Source organism: Oryzias latipes, chromosome 8 (assembly GCF_053564925.1).
Source record: "Oryzias latipes strain Hd-rR chromosome 8, Olatipes_Hd-rR_3.1".
NCBI lineage: Eukaryota > Metazoa > Chordata > Actinopteri > Beloniformes > Adrianichthyidae > Oryzias > Oryzias latipes.
In genome coordinates, this window is record NC_136244.1 from 27,457,874 (window position 1) to 27,473,844 (window position 15,971).

Sequence of the window (15,971 nt, forward strand, 5' to 3'; positions counted from 1 at the left end):
AGTGAGGCCCCACTGATGTGTGAATGCGTCTGAATGTTCTGGTGATGGTCAGAGGGGCCGTAGGCGCGTTCTGGCAGCCAAACGTCTGTCAGTCAGACTACTGATGCCGCTGTGGCGACATCTGTAGTTCCCATCACCAAGTATGAATGAGGAGTGAATGAATAATGCTTCTGAGTGTAAGTGCTTTGAGAGTCTGGAAATCTCAGATAAATCCAATCCATTGTTATTGTTATTAAAAATCATGTTTATTGGATTGAAAAAACTAAATTAATTTTGAAAAATGTAGTCTAATGAAAGAAAAAAATCATTATGCAAATTTAATATTTACATAAACAAAAAAACACAAAAACAAAAAAACAATTTCTACTTAAAAAATAGCACCAAAGAATATTCACATTTTTACACTTAAGTGTCAACAAGTGTATTTGTGAGGCTGTAAAAACTAAGCTGCCCAAAAAGCAAAATAACATCAAACCATTGACTAAAAATGACAACATACTTAATGAATCAGACCCAACCCAAAAGGCTAAAAAGAACTACTAAATATAAATGATATTATTTTAGATTTAATAATTTAATCTTCTATTCCAATGAAACATACAATAAATCTAATCAGAAATTTGGTAAGATATTATAGAATATTTTGTAGAAATAGACTTAAAAACAGATTTTGTCTTCATAGAAATAATACAAATGTGGAATCCAAAATTATCAAAAGCAATTAAAACATGTAGAACCTTTAGGTTTATTACTTTTAAATCAGAAACCCCTAATTATTTGTTTCTCTTTTGGGCTAGAATAGAATAGTATAGAATAGAATAGAATAGAATAGAAAGAAAGAAAGAAAGAAAGAAAGAAAGAAAGAAAGAAAGAAAGAAAGAAAGAAAGAAAGAAAGAAAGAAAGAAAGAAAGAAAGAAAGAAAGATCCTGCGTCCCTTTCCTCTCACGTGATTGGTTGCTTATAACGTGAGACAATAATTCTACTTCCGGTAAATGGTTGCTAAGTAACGGCCAGAATGCTCGTCTCCTCCTCGGTCGTAAATGCTAGCTAAAAGTTAGCTTCCAGTGTCGGTGAATGCGCTGACGCGTGTTCGTTGTTGTCCGTGAATTGTGTTGTTTAAAGACAATGAACGTCATTAAAGATGGCGATTATACGGCGACTGTCTACAAACTGGTGAGAGAAAAAACTTTATTTAAACATTAGCATCCTAGCTAGCTAACGGCGGCCCTAGCCTTTTTTTAATGTAAATTTGTTTTATGTAAATTCTAATGTAAATTTCACTTCTTCAAAAATATAAAGACTTTGAACAAGTTTTCATGTTTCCTCGTTTCATATAAAACCGTCATCTCCGCGTGTGAACGTGTTTTACACGTAAATATTTATTATATTTTCTTCCTTTGACCATCATTATACTTCTGTATGACTTTACTTTACCAATTCTGAATAACTACATTAGTAGATGTGGGAGGATTCTTAGTCAGCGGATAAAAAGTGTTGTTTTTTTAGCAGCATGATCTTTGCTGATTGTCTCTGTTTTAGATCCAGGACTGTCAGTACGGAGAAGCTTGTCACATCCTAAACACACAACTGCACAAACACAACAAGGTGAGTCTCCACACAAACCCTCAAACTGAGGCTTTTTAGGGATTAGACGTGTTCATTATTTGTTTGTTAGTCTCATCATTTATTTAGCCTTTATTATCCAGGCTTAAGAAAACTAAATTCATCTTTTCAACAGTGGCCTGGCAAAAGACACATAAACAGAAAAACCAGCAAACCACAATAAAACAGACAGTCATTAGAATCATAAAACTAGGTTACAGATGATGATTATAACTGTCTAATTTCAAATTTCTTCAAAGATACATAGAAGTTCCTGATCACATTTCCTATTTTTAGGGATTTTTATGAGCCTGAGAATGTGTCACTTTCTGTAAAATATCATCAACGTTTTACAGAAATGTTTTTTAGAATCCAACCTCCAGGATGTGAAAGATTTAAACGCTGGTGAAAGTGAAGAGGTTTCTTAAAAGCTGCTCTCTCCATGCGGTCTGTGTTCTGTTGAACATCCAGAACTCTGCAGAAAAACCCCAAAACATGATTGAATAACAAAGAACGGTCACATGTCGCCGTGAATTAGAGATTAAAGTGCACTAAAATCATCGAACATTCAACCAAATGAAAATCTGAACTAAAGCAATAATAAAAAGTCTAAATATTGTGCCTGATGGGGGGGGCCATCTCTGTCTGACCTTCATAAAAAGACGCCATTCATCAGATTTGTTTGTCCAATACTCCTCTGCACGCTGAGAAGTTCAGGCTTTAGCAGCGTGTTGGTGTCACATTTTGGAGTTTATAAAAATGTTTCAGGAAGTTTTAGTTTGTAGTTTCACTAATAATTCTCTGTTTGTTCATCTGGGAATCCTCGGCTTGTTTTACCTTAAAAAAAAATGCAGTCTTCATGAACCAAGCTGGTGATTGACAGGATGTAGAGCCTCAGGCTTCATTCCTAAGAGGGGGGGGGACCCCTGTTAAAGTGTCTTCGTGTCTCTGTGGCGTGGTTGGTTGTTGTTCTGATGGAAGTGACGTTGGGTTCTGCTTCTTCCTCTGTTCAGTCCAGAGCGGCGCTGTCTCTGCTGGGGTTCTGCTACTACCACCTGCAGGACTTCCCCGCCGCGGCAGAATGCTACGAGCAGCTCACGCAGCTGCACCCAGAGGTGGAGGAGTACAAGCTCTACTACGCCCAGTCCCTGTACAAAGCTGGAGCTTATGCTGAAGCCACGAAGGCCTCTTTCGCTCTGGACAACCCCGCCTCCCACCTGAAGGTGCGACAGCACGCCGTCTGTGAGCTGGACGACGGTCCCTTTAAGCTAATCCATGAGCTGACCCTCCACACACACACACACACACACACACACAGTCAACAGAATGAACTGCTGTGGCAATGAGAACCCAACATGTCAACGTCCTGCTTTCCAGCCAAAACTTTGCTTTAAACCAGTGAGAAGAAGCCAAACTTCAGGAATCTGATCCCGTCATCTGCAGCCGTTTGGATCAGGTTTCCAGAGAAGTTTAGGATGAAATCTGAAATGACTCCAGAATCATCCACTAGGAAAACATCCACAAATTCCCCTCAGTCGTTTCTTCTCCTGAGAAAAGATGTTCCTGATTTCCAAAGTCGTAGAAAGATGAAAGAAATGCATTCTTTCATTATTGATGAGAAGATTCATTCATTCATTCATCTTCTTACGCTGCTGGAGCCTATCCTGGCCACTTATGGGTGAAGGCAGAGGGCGCCCTGGACAGTTTACCAGTCTGTCTCAGGGTAGAGTGTCCACAATCACACACTCTCTCACACACACACACACACACCTACAATTTAGATTAACCAATGAACCTATTAGGCATGTTTTTGGACGGTGGGAGGAGGCCGGAGTCCCCGGAGAAAACCCACACATGCACAGGAGAACATGCAAACTCCACACAGAAAGGCCCCCCATTCATGTTCTGTTTTCCGGTCCCCCAGCCAGGACTTGAACCAGGGGCCTTCTTGCTGTGAGGCAAGAGCGCTAACCACTCCACCACCGTGCATCTCTTTAGATTCATGAAAATAACGTGGAAACCAAAGAAGCTGTGACCTTTCTGTTTGTTGTTGTGGAGTTTAGGTTTTCTTCTTTATCTCTGGTCCTTCAGCGTCTTTTGCTTGAATAAACGGAAAACGATGTCTTCTGTCTGCCCCAGATGGTCAAGCTGCAGGCCTGCATCAAGTACTGCGAGGAGGATCACGCCGCTGCCAAGGTACCCAGCGCCCCGCCGTCCTGAGCCCACCGTCAGAACGACACGCTGACGTTCTGCCGCTACTTTGTCTGCAGTCGCTGCTGGAGCTGCTGCCGCAGGAAGACTCTGACTACGTCTACAACACGGGCTGCCTGCTCTACCAGGAGGGCAAGTACGAGGACGCCTGCCGGAGCTTCATGTCTGCCGTTCAGGTGCTGGGATTCGTCCCCGGTGAGTCCACCGCAGCAGATCCAGGGACACCCGTCTGTCTGTGACGGTCTGAGCAGCTTCAGCTCAAAAACAACTGGACGGCGGATTTGAAGTTAAAATTAGCTTTAAAATAGTTTATTCTTTCATTAGAACTAAGAGAAAGAAAAAGACAAATAATAAACCTATTTTATAAATGGATGTTGCATCAAAACACAAAAAACTAATGTCTTACCTGCTGCCCCGCCCTTCATTACAGTAGTTTATTTCATTCCTTAAAGCAGGAAAGGCCAGACTGTGTGAGTCCAGGTTCAGAGCAGTCGCTGCATCTGAGAACTTCATCCAACTCCAGATCGACCTCATTTGACCTTCAAATCCATGAAAATAGCAGCAAACAAATCCAGGCGGAAAAACGCCTCATCTCTGATCTCATGATGGGACATGAGGACAGGCTTACTCAACACCAACAGCCCCGCCCACAACTATGAGGGGAATTTCCAATTATTTCCTGCCGCTCTGCAGAAACTATGTCCTGGAAAACGACACAGGTTTTTAGATCTTGGCTGAAAACAACATGAGCATAAAGAAAAAGACCACTGCCAACACTTTGAAAATGAATCAAGAGGCGATTGGAGCAGGACTTTAATGTTTTTTATGCACATTGTGTAAAACTTTATCGACAAGCAGCTTTTTATTACGTGGACATAATTATTAATTATTAAAAACTGACCTCGACGAGTAAAACCTTTAGGAAGATGAAAAGTTAGGAGTTAATTGAAAGTATCTGCGGACTAGCAGCAGGAATATTTCCTTCACTACCAAGTATTTAGAAGGTAAAAACTCATATTTGGAAAATGCCCTTAGATCAGGGGGGTCAAACTCATTTCACTGGGGGCCACATCAGCATAGTGTCTGTCCTCAAAGGGCCAGATGTAACTTATACATGTAACTAAATGGAATGAAAAATAAATCTAACTACTCCTTACTGTTAAATAACTCATTTATTTATTTATTATAACTTTTTAAAGTGACAATTCCAGCTGCATAGAAACATATGTTTGCTTGTTACTTTAGCATAAATCCTTTTACATTTGATTCTGTCAGGTTAGGTTTTATGGACAGTGTTTAAGTCCTAATGTATAGTTGACCAATCCCATATTTCAAGTCTGATTCCCCCTAGATATGAATAATTACACACACATTTTTATGATTACTTAATAACTTTTCTGCTCTCGCGGGCCACATAAAATGACGTGGAGGGCCACATTTGGCCCCCGGGCCTTGAGTTTGACACATGTGCTCTAAATTTTGAGAATCTAAAGCAGCAGATGAGGAGTAAACCTCTGATCTGGTTGAAACTTAAACCAAACTTTACAAAGCGTGGTTGAAATGACCTGCAGACGGGGACACAGCAGCGTTGTGCCTCTGCTCCTCAGCTCTGTACTACAACGTGGCGCTGACCTTCTACAGCCTGAAGAACTACCCCCAGGCGCTCAAATACATCGCAGAGATCATCGAGCGAGGGATCAAGGAGCATCCGGGTGAGAACCTGGAGGAGCAGCACGTCTCCTCCCATCCCTTCTTCCTCCTGACAGGCTGTGCCTTTTCTCCGCCCCAGAGCTGAGTGTGGGAGTTTCCACGGAGGGGGCAGACGTGCACAGCGTGGGGAACACCCTGTTGCTGCATCAGTCGGCCCTGATCGAGGCCTTCAACCTGAAGGCTGCCATCGAATTCCAGCTGAAGAACCGTAAGATCTCCGCCTGCAGCTCCTCAGGCGTCGTAATGTTTTACACACAGACCTTCACCCCCCCCCCATTAAGAAACACACAAAAGCTGAAAATGAGCACAGCAGGTTCAGAAATATTCAGCTTTTCTTTATGAAACGCACACCTTCCATGTTTTCCACAGAGTTCAGATCATTGTTGAGGAGTCTCCTGAGAAAAACACAGAACAGTCAGGCTTCACCAGCCGTGTTTGAGATGAAAAGAGCTGCTTCACTTGGAAAAAGCTTCTTCCGCCTCCATTTGGAGCAAACGGACATCCCATAATCCTCTGGATCTGAGACGAATTCCTGCAGACATCTCCATGACGCTCTAGTCTGAGTCAGAGGAACCACTGAAGCACTGAACGTTCATGTTGAAGCAGCCGTTCACAGAACCGCGTCAGGACGCTCTACCACTAGGCCGCTGAGCTGATTTAAACGATGACCCGAACATTCAGCCATGAGGGCAGACGGAGGAGAGAGGGGCTAACCCTGTGAAGACATGAGTTCACCAGGGAGATTCTGGGGGGAGGAAGGATGAGCAGACACCCCCCAGCAGCAGAACCGTTGATGCTCTGGTCGGATTCAAACCGTCTGCTGTGTGGAGTTTGTGCTGCGGCGGCTTAACCAGCTTCCTCTTTGCTCTGCCCACAGTGAAAGCAGCGCAGGAGGCCCTGACTGACATGCCCCCCCGATCAGAGGAGGTAACCCCCAGTCTGCTGCGATCTGTTAGAATCCATGTTTCCTTCCAGTCTGGTTATGACTAAGTGCGGACATGTGGGTGTGTCTTAGTGTGTCTCTGTGTATTGATGTGTGTATTTGTGTGTGTTTAGGAATGTGTAAGTGTGCGTGTTTGTGCCTGAAGTTTAAAAAAATCCAAATAAGTTTTTTATTCTCAGAAATCCTTTTCACTGCAGCTGATTGTTGGGATGTGCTGCCCCCTGGTGGAAGAACGAAGAAATTAATGTTTGTTTATCAAATCTATGGATTTTTCTTCAAAATTATTTATTTGTTTATTCGAGGTAAAAACGGCTCATAAGTTCTCACTGTAGAAAATCCTTTTAATAATAAAGTTCCACCTTTAATCAGTTTAAATCATTAATTAATGCTTTTAGTAATCGGATGGAACTGGTTTAAAGTGGAGATTTTCAAAATAAACTGCTGGATTCGTCTCCAGCTCTGCATCCTGCAGGAAAGGTTCTCCATCTCAGCACAGAGCGGCTGCTTCGGCGCCACTTGGGTGAGCTGTGGTGTCTCCCCCACAGGAGCTTGACCCGGTGACCTTGCACAACCAGGCCCTCATGAACATGGACCCCCGGCCCTCTGAAGGCTTCGAGAAGCTCTCCTTCCTCGTCCAGCAGCCCGCCTTTCCTCCTGTCTGCTTCGGAAACCTGCTGCTGCTTTACTGCAAAAACGAGGTACGCCTGCAGAGCCTGTACGGCGAGGGGGGGCTCTGGGTGGTCTGCTCGCCATTGGCACCAGACAACGTGCAGAAGCTGTTCCAGACCATCTGCAGCTGAAAACGATCTGCCTGTAAAGATTCAACCTAGAATTCCCACAATTCCAAGCTTCTCCAGAAACGTTCTGATTCCAACACTTGAGTCAGAACGGATTGAATGGTTTCTGATGAAGGGGGATGGAAATGTTCTCAGGAAAGCTTTAATGAGAGTCCAGACGTGTCTGAGCCCCCCTCCCCCCCCCCCCCCCCCCCCCCCCCCCCGTTTAAGGAAGTGTTTTGGGGAGCCGGAGCCTCAAAGGCACCAGAGCTCCGGATCCTCCATTCCCATAGCATTAACGTCTCCTGGATTCTTCGCAGTATTTCGACCTGGCGGCCGACGTTCTGGCAGAAAACGCTCATCTCACCTACAAGTTCCTGTCTCCGGTGAGTTTCCTCCTCAGGAGCGGCGCTCTGAGCGAGGATGTGTCCTCACGGGTTTCTGTGTGCTCTGCAGTACATGTACGAGTATCTGGACGCTTCGCTGACCAGCCAGACGGCCCCGGAGGAGGTAACTTTCACAGAGCAGCCCCCCCTTTTCATCACAGCCTCCCCATCATTCCTCTCTCTCCTGGTTTTTCTTTGTCAGGCGTTAAGGAAGTTTGAAGAGATGAGCGGGAAACTGACGGAGCAGCATCGGAAGCTGACGAAGCAGGTCATCCTCCTGTCCTCCCTCACAAACGGGTGGATGTGGGTGAAAAACGCTCAGACCTGTGGGGGCCAGCAGGGAACATGTGGGCTTAGAGGCTCAGTGAGAGAGAAAATGTTCATAAAGTAGAAGTCAATATTTCTGTGACAACACATGTCTCATGAGTCAGAATAGAGCTGTGAAAGGAAAAGGCTGGAGGAAGATTCACCTCTTCCCCGTTTCACGCCAAACCCCCTCCAGCTGTGGCTACGGGCGCTAACACGGGGCAGCCACAGCCCCGTGTCAACACTGCATGCTAAGAGCGCCCTGAAGAGGCTGCGCTCAGCGCGCTCTTGAACGCACCACACGGTAAATGGCGTAGACTTATATAGCCCTTTCTACCCTCTTTCCAAGGCAAAAGGCTAGAGAATATGACCTCTGACCTCACGGCCTCGCCAAACCGTATGAGTTAAAGGCAAACAGGCCTAAGACGCCACACAACATCCCACCCCCCAGTCACTCCCCAGTCATGAAAGGACTTCTCTGGCAGCCAGGAGCAGCTTTGACGCTCTGTCGTCTCCTCTCAGGTGCAGGACGCCCGCCTGTCCCGAGACGAGGAGGCGCAGAAGAAAGCGCTGCAGGAGTACGACCTGATGGTGGAGAGGTGAGCGCTCACAAACACGCAGGGAAGGTTTCAGAGGAGGCGGCGTGAGACCCTGAGCGTTCTGGGCGAGCGGGAGCAGACGCTGCTCCTCCGTGTGCACGCCTCATGCATGACAGCAGGGGGAGCTCCTCCCTGTTCCAGCAGGAGCAAGAAGTCTGCTTCCATCCTATGATGACTTTGCTGACGAACCGGTTCTGGTTCTGATGGCAGGTACATCGTGGTCCTCATGGGCCAGGCCAAGATCTACTGGAACCACGAAAACTTCCAGATGGTGGAGAAGCTTTTCCGCGGTTCTCTGGACGCCTGCAAAGACTGCGACACCTGGAAGCTGAACGTGGCCCACGTGCTCTTCATGCAGAACAAGTACAAGGAGGCCATCGGCTTCTACGAGCCCATCGTCAAGAAGCACTACGACAACGTGAGTTCTGATGACCTCTGGGGGGCGGCGGTCAGCACAGGCGACCGCCGCGGGTCTGCCTCTCTGTCCAGGTAAGGCAGTGTAGCATTCAGGAGGGTCCCTGCAGGTGCAGACCTTCGGTAAAATCCTTTCCGCTGGTGTGCAGTGAACGTCTCACCTCTGTGCATGACTCCTGCTGCGCCCTGGGTGTGAGGTTCTGTTCTGACCCGGGAGTCACCAGACGGGACGGAATCAGACCTTCTATAGCGCCGTGTTGGTCTGTTTGCTGATGAGGCCGTGTGTCTGCAGATCCTGAGCGTCAGCGCGGTGGTCCTGGCCAACCTGTGCGTGTCCTACATCATGACCAACCAGAACGAGGAGGTACGCCCACCCAACTGTACCTAGGGGGGAGGGCTGGAGGGGGGAGGGCTGGAGGGGGGAGTGTTAGAGGGGGAGGGCTGGAGGGGCCTCTGATTATTAGCCCATAGTCAGAAGGCAGAGACTGCGGCCCCGAAGCCATTTTCAAGAGCACCCTGTGGGGGCCCTGGCGGTCGGAGGATCCTCTCTCATAGCACACCTCCTGCCTGAACCCTGCTACATTGGGTCAGAACCCAGCAGAACAGGGTCAGAACCCACGTTCCTTCTCAGAAACTCCTCTTCCCTGCATCTACCAGGCTGAAGAGCTGATGAGGAAGATCGAGAAAGAGGAGGAGCAGATCTCCTACGACGACCCAGACAAGAAGGTGTTCCACCTCTGCATCGTCAACCTGGTGATCGGGTGAGAGCGCTTAGCGTGGAGGGAGGGGCCACAGTTTAGACGCCGCGGCGTTTGGACGGGACCGTCCTGTGAGGCCATGACTGACGCTCCGTGTCCTGCAGGACTCTGTACTGCGCCAAAGGGAACTACGACTTCGGCATCTCCCGAGTCATCAAGAGCCTGGAGCCGTACAGCAAGAAGGTGGGGAACCGTCTGGGGGGGGGGTCTGAGCACGCTCACAGGAGGCTGCGGTTCCTGCAGAGCAGCAGCTTTGGACCTGAAACTGTCAGGGATTTATGTCTGAAGCTAAAATCCAAGAACTTGGAGAATCTGAGCTTTTTCCGGGTTTAGCGTTTGATGAGGATTTGTAGATGACGTGAGAGCTGAGGGGAACATCGCTAAAGAGCCGTTCCATCTGTGTCCAGCTGGGAACCGACACCTGGTTCTACGCCAAACGCTGCTTCCTGTCCCTGCTGGAGAACATGTCCAAAGACATGGTGCCGCTGCGGGACGCCATGGTCCAGGAGTGCGTCCAGTTCCTGGAGCACTGCGAGAGTGAGTGACACACCTGTGCAGGTACGCCTCCTCCAGGTTCCGGTCTGAGCCCCGTCTGCCTGCTCCTCCTGCAGCGTACGGGAAGGAGGTGCCGGCCCTCATCGAGCAGCCTCTGGAGGAGAACCCGGTTCACCTGGGGAAGAACACCGTCACCTACGAGGCCCGGGTGCTGAAGGCTCTGTTCTACGCGGTGACGGGCTGGACCAAGTGAGGGACGGCGGGACACGGAGGAGAACAGACCCTGCTGCTGTGTGTTCAGCAGACCGGCTCTGATCCGACACGGAAGGGTTCACACGGACCCGGCAGACGGTTTCAGAAGCTTTCTTTATTCCACTAACATGATGTCAACTTTCATGCAGCTCCTCCGTTCTGCTGCAGGTAATTCAGCATTAATGCAGGAGAATCACATGATCTGATTGGCCCCTACCTGTAAATACTAGATGAATGTATTTTCAAAATAAAAGCATTCTAATGCAGCTTCAAAGACTCTAAAATTCAGGAATGAATCTCAGAGAATCTTTTCAGCTTTTTTGACTTCAAAAATATTTTTATGAAAGGATAATAAAGAAATGAGCTTAAATAAAAAGGCTTCGGAGCTTTTCAGGAGACTAAAAACATGCGTTGGAGAACACGGCCAGCGGGAGCGGCAGGCGAGACCCCCTCCTCAGGTGAATGTGCGTTTCCCAGCGGGACAGATTCCAGCCGAGCGCGCTCAGGACAGCGGCCTCTTGGTTATGTCCTGCTCCGTCAGGTAGAAGTTCAGGTACCCTCCCAGAGCGCCCACCGCCACCGCCGTCATGTGACTGGAGCATCCATCTGCCAGGAGACAGACAGGTGAAGGTGCAGGTCCACCACACAAAGGTGAAGGACAGAACAACAGCAGGAGTCACCAGAACCTGCAGAACTTTACAACATCACTACTAATCGGGTTTTTTACAGAAAAAGTTGATATAAAAGCCTTCAAATTTGTGTCAATTTTCTTCAGAACAAACCAAATGTCCGACCACGTTAAGCCTGACGACAGTTTTCCAGAATATTCCGTCTCCTTTCAAACGTTCTGCGGTTTGTTGCGTTCGGTTCCTGGAGCGACCTTTGACTGCTCTGCTGTTAGCTACAAGCCTCAGGCTAGATGATGGGAAACATCTCAACGTGATTTTATTCTCATCTGGACGTGGAATTTCAGAATTAAAGCCTTCATTGAATCCTTTCAAGCACAGTTCTCTGAGCTTCCGCCTAAAGTTCCTGCAGGTCTGGGAATGTTTAGAGCGAAGGAAAGACGAAGAGACCTGGCAGAATCTTCTCCCTCCTCTTCACCCTCCTGTGAGGCTGCAGCTGCTCCAGCAGCTCGTCTCCGATGATCTGAGAGAGGATGCTGTCTGCAGACACGCAGCAGAATCTGCGCATTAGTGCAGACCCACGGCGGTTACAAAAACCAACATTTCATTTCAGAAACAAACCAACAAACTCTGTTTAACCTTCAGGAGTCGCATCAGTGTGTTTGCCAATCAGGAATCGCACCCCCATCCCTCATTAGTAAGTCAAAGCATAACGTGAAAGTTTCACAAAGTTTTTGTTTGGTTTCAAATAAACAGAGGAATTACGACACATGATAGACAAGGTGCTTCAAATTTAAATGTCAGAAAATGTGCGACTGTCAACTTTGGCTCTACAGGCTGAGAGAGACGTCCTCGTCCTCTTTTGTGGTGCAGAAGAAGACGATAATCGTCCAATAGGAACCGAGGAATTCTTGTTATTTCAGCACTGCCGTGTGGTGACGACAGCAGCCTTTGGAATGAGAGCCAGCCAAAGTACGAAGGGGTTTGGATCAGATTTACAGATTCTAGTTTGAATTAACTCTGATTTCTAATCAATAAAAACAACATTGTCTAAACTTGAAGAATCCTTATTACAAGTTCAGCCTGTGTTCTGTTTTTACACCAGAGTAGAAACTCAGTTGTGTTTCTGTAATGATGGAACTGTAGATGCAGCAGATCTGAGAATATCATCATGAAATGATGATATTGATGATGAAAATGATGAAAAAAGTGTTTTTTAATGTTCATTTCTGACCAAAAACAACCCCAAAGTGGTACTGATCCATTCACACGTATCTGAAAATCACATTGTGACATCACAAAGTGAGGAACCGCCCCTTCCAGGAAGAGTCTGCGCTGCCAACCCCCCCACCCCCCCCCAAGCTACCAGACACGCCCACTTTCTCAGACGAGCTAGCGGGGATTTGCTAAACGTTTTCATGCGTTCAAGAACAGCAAAGTGCAGCTGAAGACGCCCCAGATGGGTTTTTATGCATTTTTTTACCTTGTTTTTTTTTTTTTTTTTTTGGGGGGGGGGGTCTACATTTTTATTTTATCTAAAAATTCTGATCTCAAGTTTTTCAATTTCTGCTGAAAAGAAGGCCACCACAGGACGTTATTACTTGAAAGAATCTGAGAAATAAAGTGTTTGCATCCCACTTGTGTTTGACGATGATCCTGTAGAAACAGACGGCGTGCTCAGGGGGGGTCAGGGTGTCACTTACGGTCCCTCCCGAAGCAGCCCACCTCCTTGTCCTGCAGGCCGAGGATGTGCTGCAGCCAATCAGCTTTGAAGAAGTCTGAGAAACCAGCCAATCCACAGATCAAGACTGGAGGAGGAGGAGAGAGCGGCCATCGTCAGGCGAATGACCGGCTGACGTGAGGCGAGGTCCAAACCCGAGCGCCACTCACTGTTCTCCGTGAAGATGTCCACCGTCTGCTCGGTCAAACCGGCCGCCACCACGTCCTGGTTGGTCTTCATCATGTTGGAGCAGAAAATGTTCTGGTACTGCTGCTCCGTCACGTTGGCTCTGGAGGCTCTGGTGTCGCCCTTCAGCAGGTTGCTGCACCCCCCCTGAGGGGGAAGCAGAAACAGCTCAGAGCTCTGCGGCGGCGGCGAACCGCCATCACCGCTCTTCACCAACTGCAGCTCCTCACCATCCTTCCCACCAGGAAGTAGAGCAGCTGGTGGGACAGGGAGTAGTGGGGGCATCCGAAGCGAGTCATGGTGTCCAGGCAGGGTTTGGTCACGATGCAGGGCGTCCCGTTCTCCTTCCTGTTCCAGCGGGAGGGAGACGGGGGAGTCAGAGCGGGAAGAAGCGCGGCAAAGCCTGAAGGCTCAGCTCCGGACTCATACCAGGTGCCCAGCAGCAGCGTCAGACACTTGTCGCTGAGCTGCTCGTCGTAACACTCCGCGCTGATGGTGGAGGGATACACCAGACTGGGATCCGTGGAGTCCCCCTCCAGAGGAATCTTCCAGAAGGTCCAGGACAGCAGAGGCTCAAACTCTGGAAGAAACAAGAGCCTCTGAGGTCAGGATCCCGGGTCACATCCAGCGTCAGGGTCCCCCTCATCCACGAAGCGTCAGAGTTTCAGCAGCGGCTCACCTTTGTAGTATTTGGGGTCGTTCCGCTTCAGGGCGATGAAGGCCTTGTCCAGCGCTTGGTCCAGACGCCTCAGCAGAGCCACCGCGGAGGTCCTCTGGGCCCAGCTGACCGGGTCGGTGTGAGGCCACGTCCCAACGGCCTCTTTCAGCTCCGCTGGGGGGGGCAGAAAAACATCACCCAGTAACACTTCCTGACGTTAAAAACACTTCAGTTATGATCAAAGAACAACACAAACAATGACGTCCGTTCTTCTCCGCATTGACGAAGAGGCGGAGCAGCTCTGATGTTTCCGATGTTATTTATTCCTTCCAGATAAAACGTACAGAATAAATAAAAGACGAATCCCCTCATTTACAATTCAACCTTTAACCGTAAACATGATCAGTTTTGAAGTGAAGCATCTGAAAACACTACAACACAAAATGCAGATTCAAATGTGCAAAACCCGGAAAATATGCTTATTCATGGAAAGGTTTGTCATTTAGAAGAAGGTTCTCAATGGTTCCTGTGCCGGGTGGTTCTGGTGCTGGGTGGTTCTGGTGCTGGGTGGTTCTGGTGCCGGTTCTAGATGGAATTCTATTCCTGCAGACTCTAAACTCTTCCTTTGTGTTACCAACAAAAGTCAAATATTTCTTGATTTTGTTTCTTTTTCCAGTGTCACTCATTTCTTTACGTTTTTGTGTTGATGTCGTTGTTGCATTTGGCGCTCTCTCTCTCTCTCACTTTTCCCTCATGTGCTGCCGCGCGTTAAACGCAAATTGGAATTGCGGCATTGTGGGATATGTGACCAATGTTCTCCTCCAGACGAATGCAGCTGCTAAATCCAGGGGCATTATAGCAATAATTGTATTAATAATAGTTAATAATCATAATAACAAAAAGTGACTTTTTACTGATGTCATTCAAAGGAAATGAGCCCATTTCCATCAAAAATGAGATTAGAACAATTCTTTTAGTGATAAGAAATTTTAGAAAATAGACAAAGTAAACAAACTTTAATTTTCTCTGATAGTTTGACTCGTTTATTCTTTTTCTATTGATTTTTTTTATTTATTATGTAAAAGTATTTGTATATTTTCACTGCGGGATTTAAGGCGTCATCAGTCCACGTGCCCTCAAACGCGCGCTGACCTTGAAGAGCCCCGTCTTTGGGGGCCCGCAGTACTTGTCGGTCCCTCGTGCTTTTGCGTGCCAGTCTGAAGATTTCTGCGTGAAACCTGACGAGCACGCGCCCGCCGCAGCTGCGGTTTTTCCTGCGACTCCAACAGATCCCGCGTTTCTAAGTGGAGCTTTGACGACTAAAAGTAAAGAAAACGAACATTTTCTCTCTGAATTTGACTTGAGAGTTGAGTCAAAGCTTGAACCGATCCGCCCCCCCCCTAAGCCGCGCGCGCAGTAACTTTTTGCGGGATGCGTCCCGCCTGCACCTACCCTGCAGCAGGACGAAGCCCACCCCCCCGTCTAGGTTGATGTGCTCGTGCTGCCTCTCGAGGAAGGACACGCCAAGAGACAGGCTGCTGAGGACGTCATCAATCACCTCCGCGCGCGAGCTGCACGCGGACGCCACGAAAAGCGCGAGCGCGGCGGCGAGACGCATCCGCGCAGCCCGCATCTTCATCCGGGAGGAGACAGGCGAGGAGCAGCGGCGGAGGACAGACCTTTCTCCGGGGGGAGGGACGTCTGTGACGCAGCAGGAGCGTCCCCCCCTCCCTCCCAGCTCTAGTGATTCATGACTTAACTGGACCTCAGAAGAGGTTTTTAAAGAGCCACTGATGAAAATCCTGTTTTGGATATTTTTTTAACATGCTTTAACATGGATAAAGAAAATTAAGATTAAAAATTCATTTCTGAGTATTTACTCAAATCGTTGTGAATCAGGAGCTGATGAAAAAATGCAGACTGAAAAAGATTGTATTTGTGATGTAGAAGCCTAAGTATCCATGCTCCGCCCCTTTCTGTTCATCCACCTGCAGACACACAGATCCATGAACGTCTCCGTTTTCCTGGTCTGAGCTGGAATCTGGATCAGAACTGGACGGATGGGTAGATCTGATACTGATTACCGTCTTTGTTGATCCGTTAACGTTAGGTTGGGGGTGTGAGGGGCATTAATTTAGTTGGAGGGCAGGTAAAGGGTAAAGGGGCTCTCAGTTATGGGTGACGGGGGGTTGCTCAGTGCCAATGCTCTGTCCACTACTCAGAGGGTAATTTCTAATGAACTAAATCCGCTCTGCAGAAACTATGTCCTAAAAAAACAACACAGGTTTTGGGGTAAAGTGACCAAAGAAGCAAACAGGTCCAGAGTAG

General features: G+C 47.7%; 2 protein-coding genes across 3 annotated transcripts; one reads left to right on the forward strand and one right to left on the reverse strand.

Moving 5' to 3' along the window:
• The first annotated feature begins 966 nt into the window (after positions 1 to 966).
• Positions 967 to 10,719, forward strand: ift70 (intraflagellar transport 70). Of its 2 annotated transcripts, none has more exons than XR_013657852.1 (19): positions 967 to 1,174; positions 1,541 to 1,606; positions 2,617 to 2,826; positions 3,743 to 3,799; positions 3,874 to 4,009; positions 5,422 to 5,526; positions 5,604 to 5,732; positions 6,402 to 6,451; positions 7,013 to 7,165; positions 7,564 to 7,629; positions 7,700 to 7,753; positions 7,832 to 7,897; positions 8,458 to 8,534; positions 8,745 to 9,023; positions 9,098 to 9,312; positions 9,606 to 9,709; positions 9,811 to 9,889; positions 10,114 to 10,243; positions 10,318 to 10,719. XR_013657852.1 is itself a non-coding variant. In XM_004071101.4 (19 exons), exons 1-19 carry the CDS (start codon positions 1,127 to 1,129, stop codon positions 10,452 to 10,454), a joined length of 1,947 nt encoding a protein of 648 aa, XP_004071149.1. In that variant the 5' UTR covers positions 967 to 1,126; the 3' UTR covers positions 10,455 to 10,719. The 2 variants fall into 2 exon arrangements, 1 of the variants encoding a protein (XP_004071149.1); XM_004071101.4 differs by having other exon boundaries at positions 8,745 to 8,952; positions 9,241 to 9,312.
• On the reverse strand, positions 10,549 to 15,356 carry c8h16orf89 (chromosome 8 C16orf89 homolog). The gene is made up of 8 exons (XM_004071102.4): positions 15,096 to 15,356; positions 13,665 to 13,817; positions 13,415 to 13,565; positions 13,216 to 13,333; positions 12,970 to 13,132; positions 12,783 to 12,887; positions 11,530 to 11,619; positions 10,549 to 11,059 (listed from the first exon to the last, which is right to left on the reverse strand). The coding sequence occupies exons 1-8, from the start codon at positions 15,280 to 15,282 to the stop codon at positions 10,956 to 10,958; spliced, it is 1,071 nt and encodes a 356-aa protein (XP_004071150.1). The 5' UTR covers positions 15,283 to 15,356; the 3' UTR covers positions 10,549 to 10,955.
• Between the last annotated feature and the right edge of the window lie 615 nt (positions 15,357 to 15,971).

Excerpts from the sequence above, each read along its gene's own strand:
- c8h16orf89 (XM_004071102.4), bottom strand. The coding sequence starts at position 15,282 with ATGAAGATGCGGGCTGCGCGGATGCGTCTCGCCGCCGCGCTCGCGCTT. Across the intron at positions 13,566-13,664 it reads CGACCCCAAATACTACAAAG|AGTTTGAGCCTCTGCTGTCC; the intron begins GTGAGCCGCTGC and ends TGTTTCTTCCAG. Across the intron at positions 11,620-12,782 it reads GGGCTGCTTCGGGAGGGACC|ACAGCATCCTCTCTCAGATC; the intron begins GTAAGTGACACC and ends GCGTGTCTGCAG.
- ift70 (XM_004071101.4), top strand. The coding sequence starts at position 1,127 with ATGAACGTCATTAAAGATGGCGATTATACGGCGACTGTCTACAAACTG. Across the intron at positions 2,827-3,742 it reads ACCCCGCCTCCCACCTGAAG|ATGGTCAAGCTGCAGGCCTG; the intron begins GTGCGACAGCAC and ends TGTCTGCCCCAG. Across the intron at positions 3,800-3,873 it reads AGGATCACGCCGCTGCCAAG|TCGCTGCTGGAGCTGCTGCC; the intron begins GTACCCAGCGCC and ends CTTTGTCTGCAG.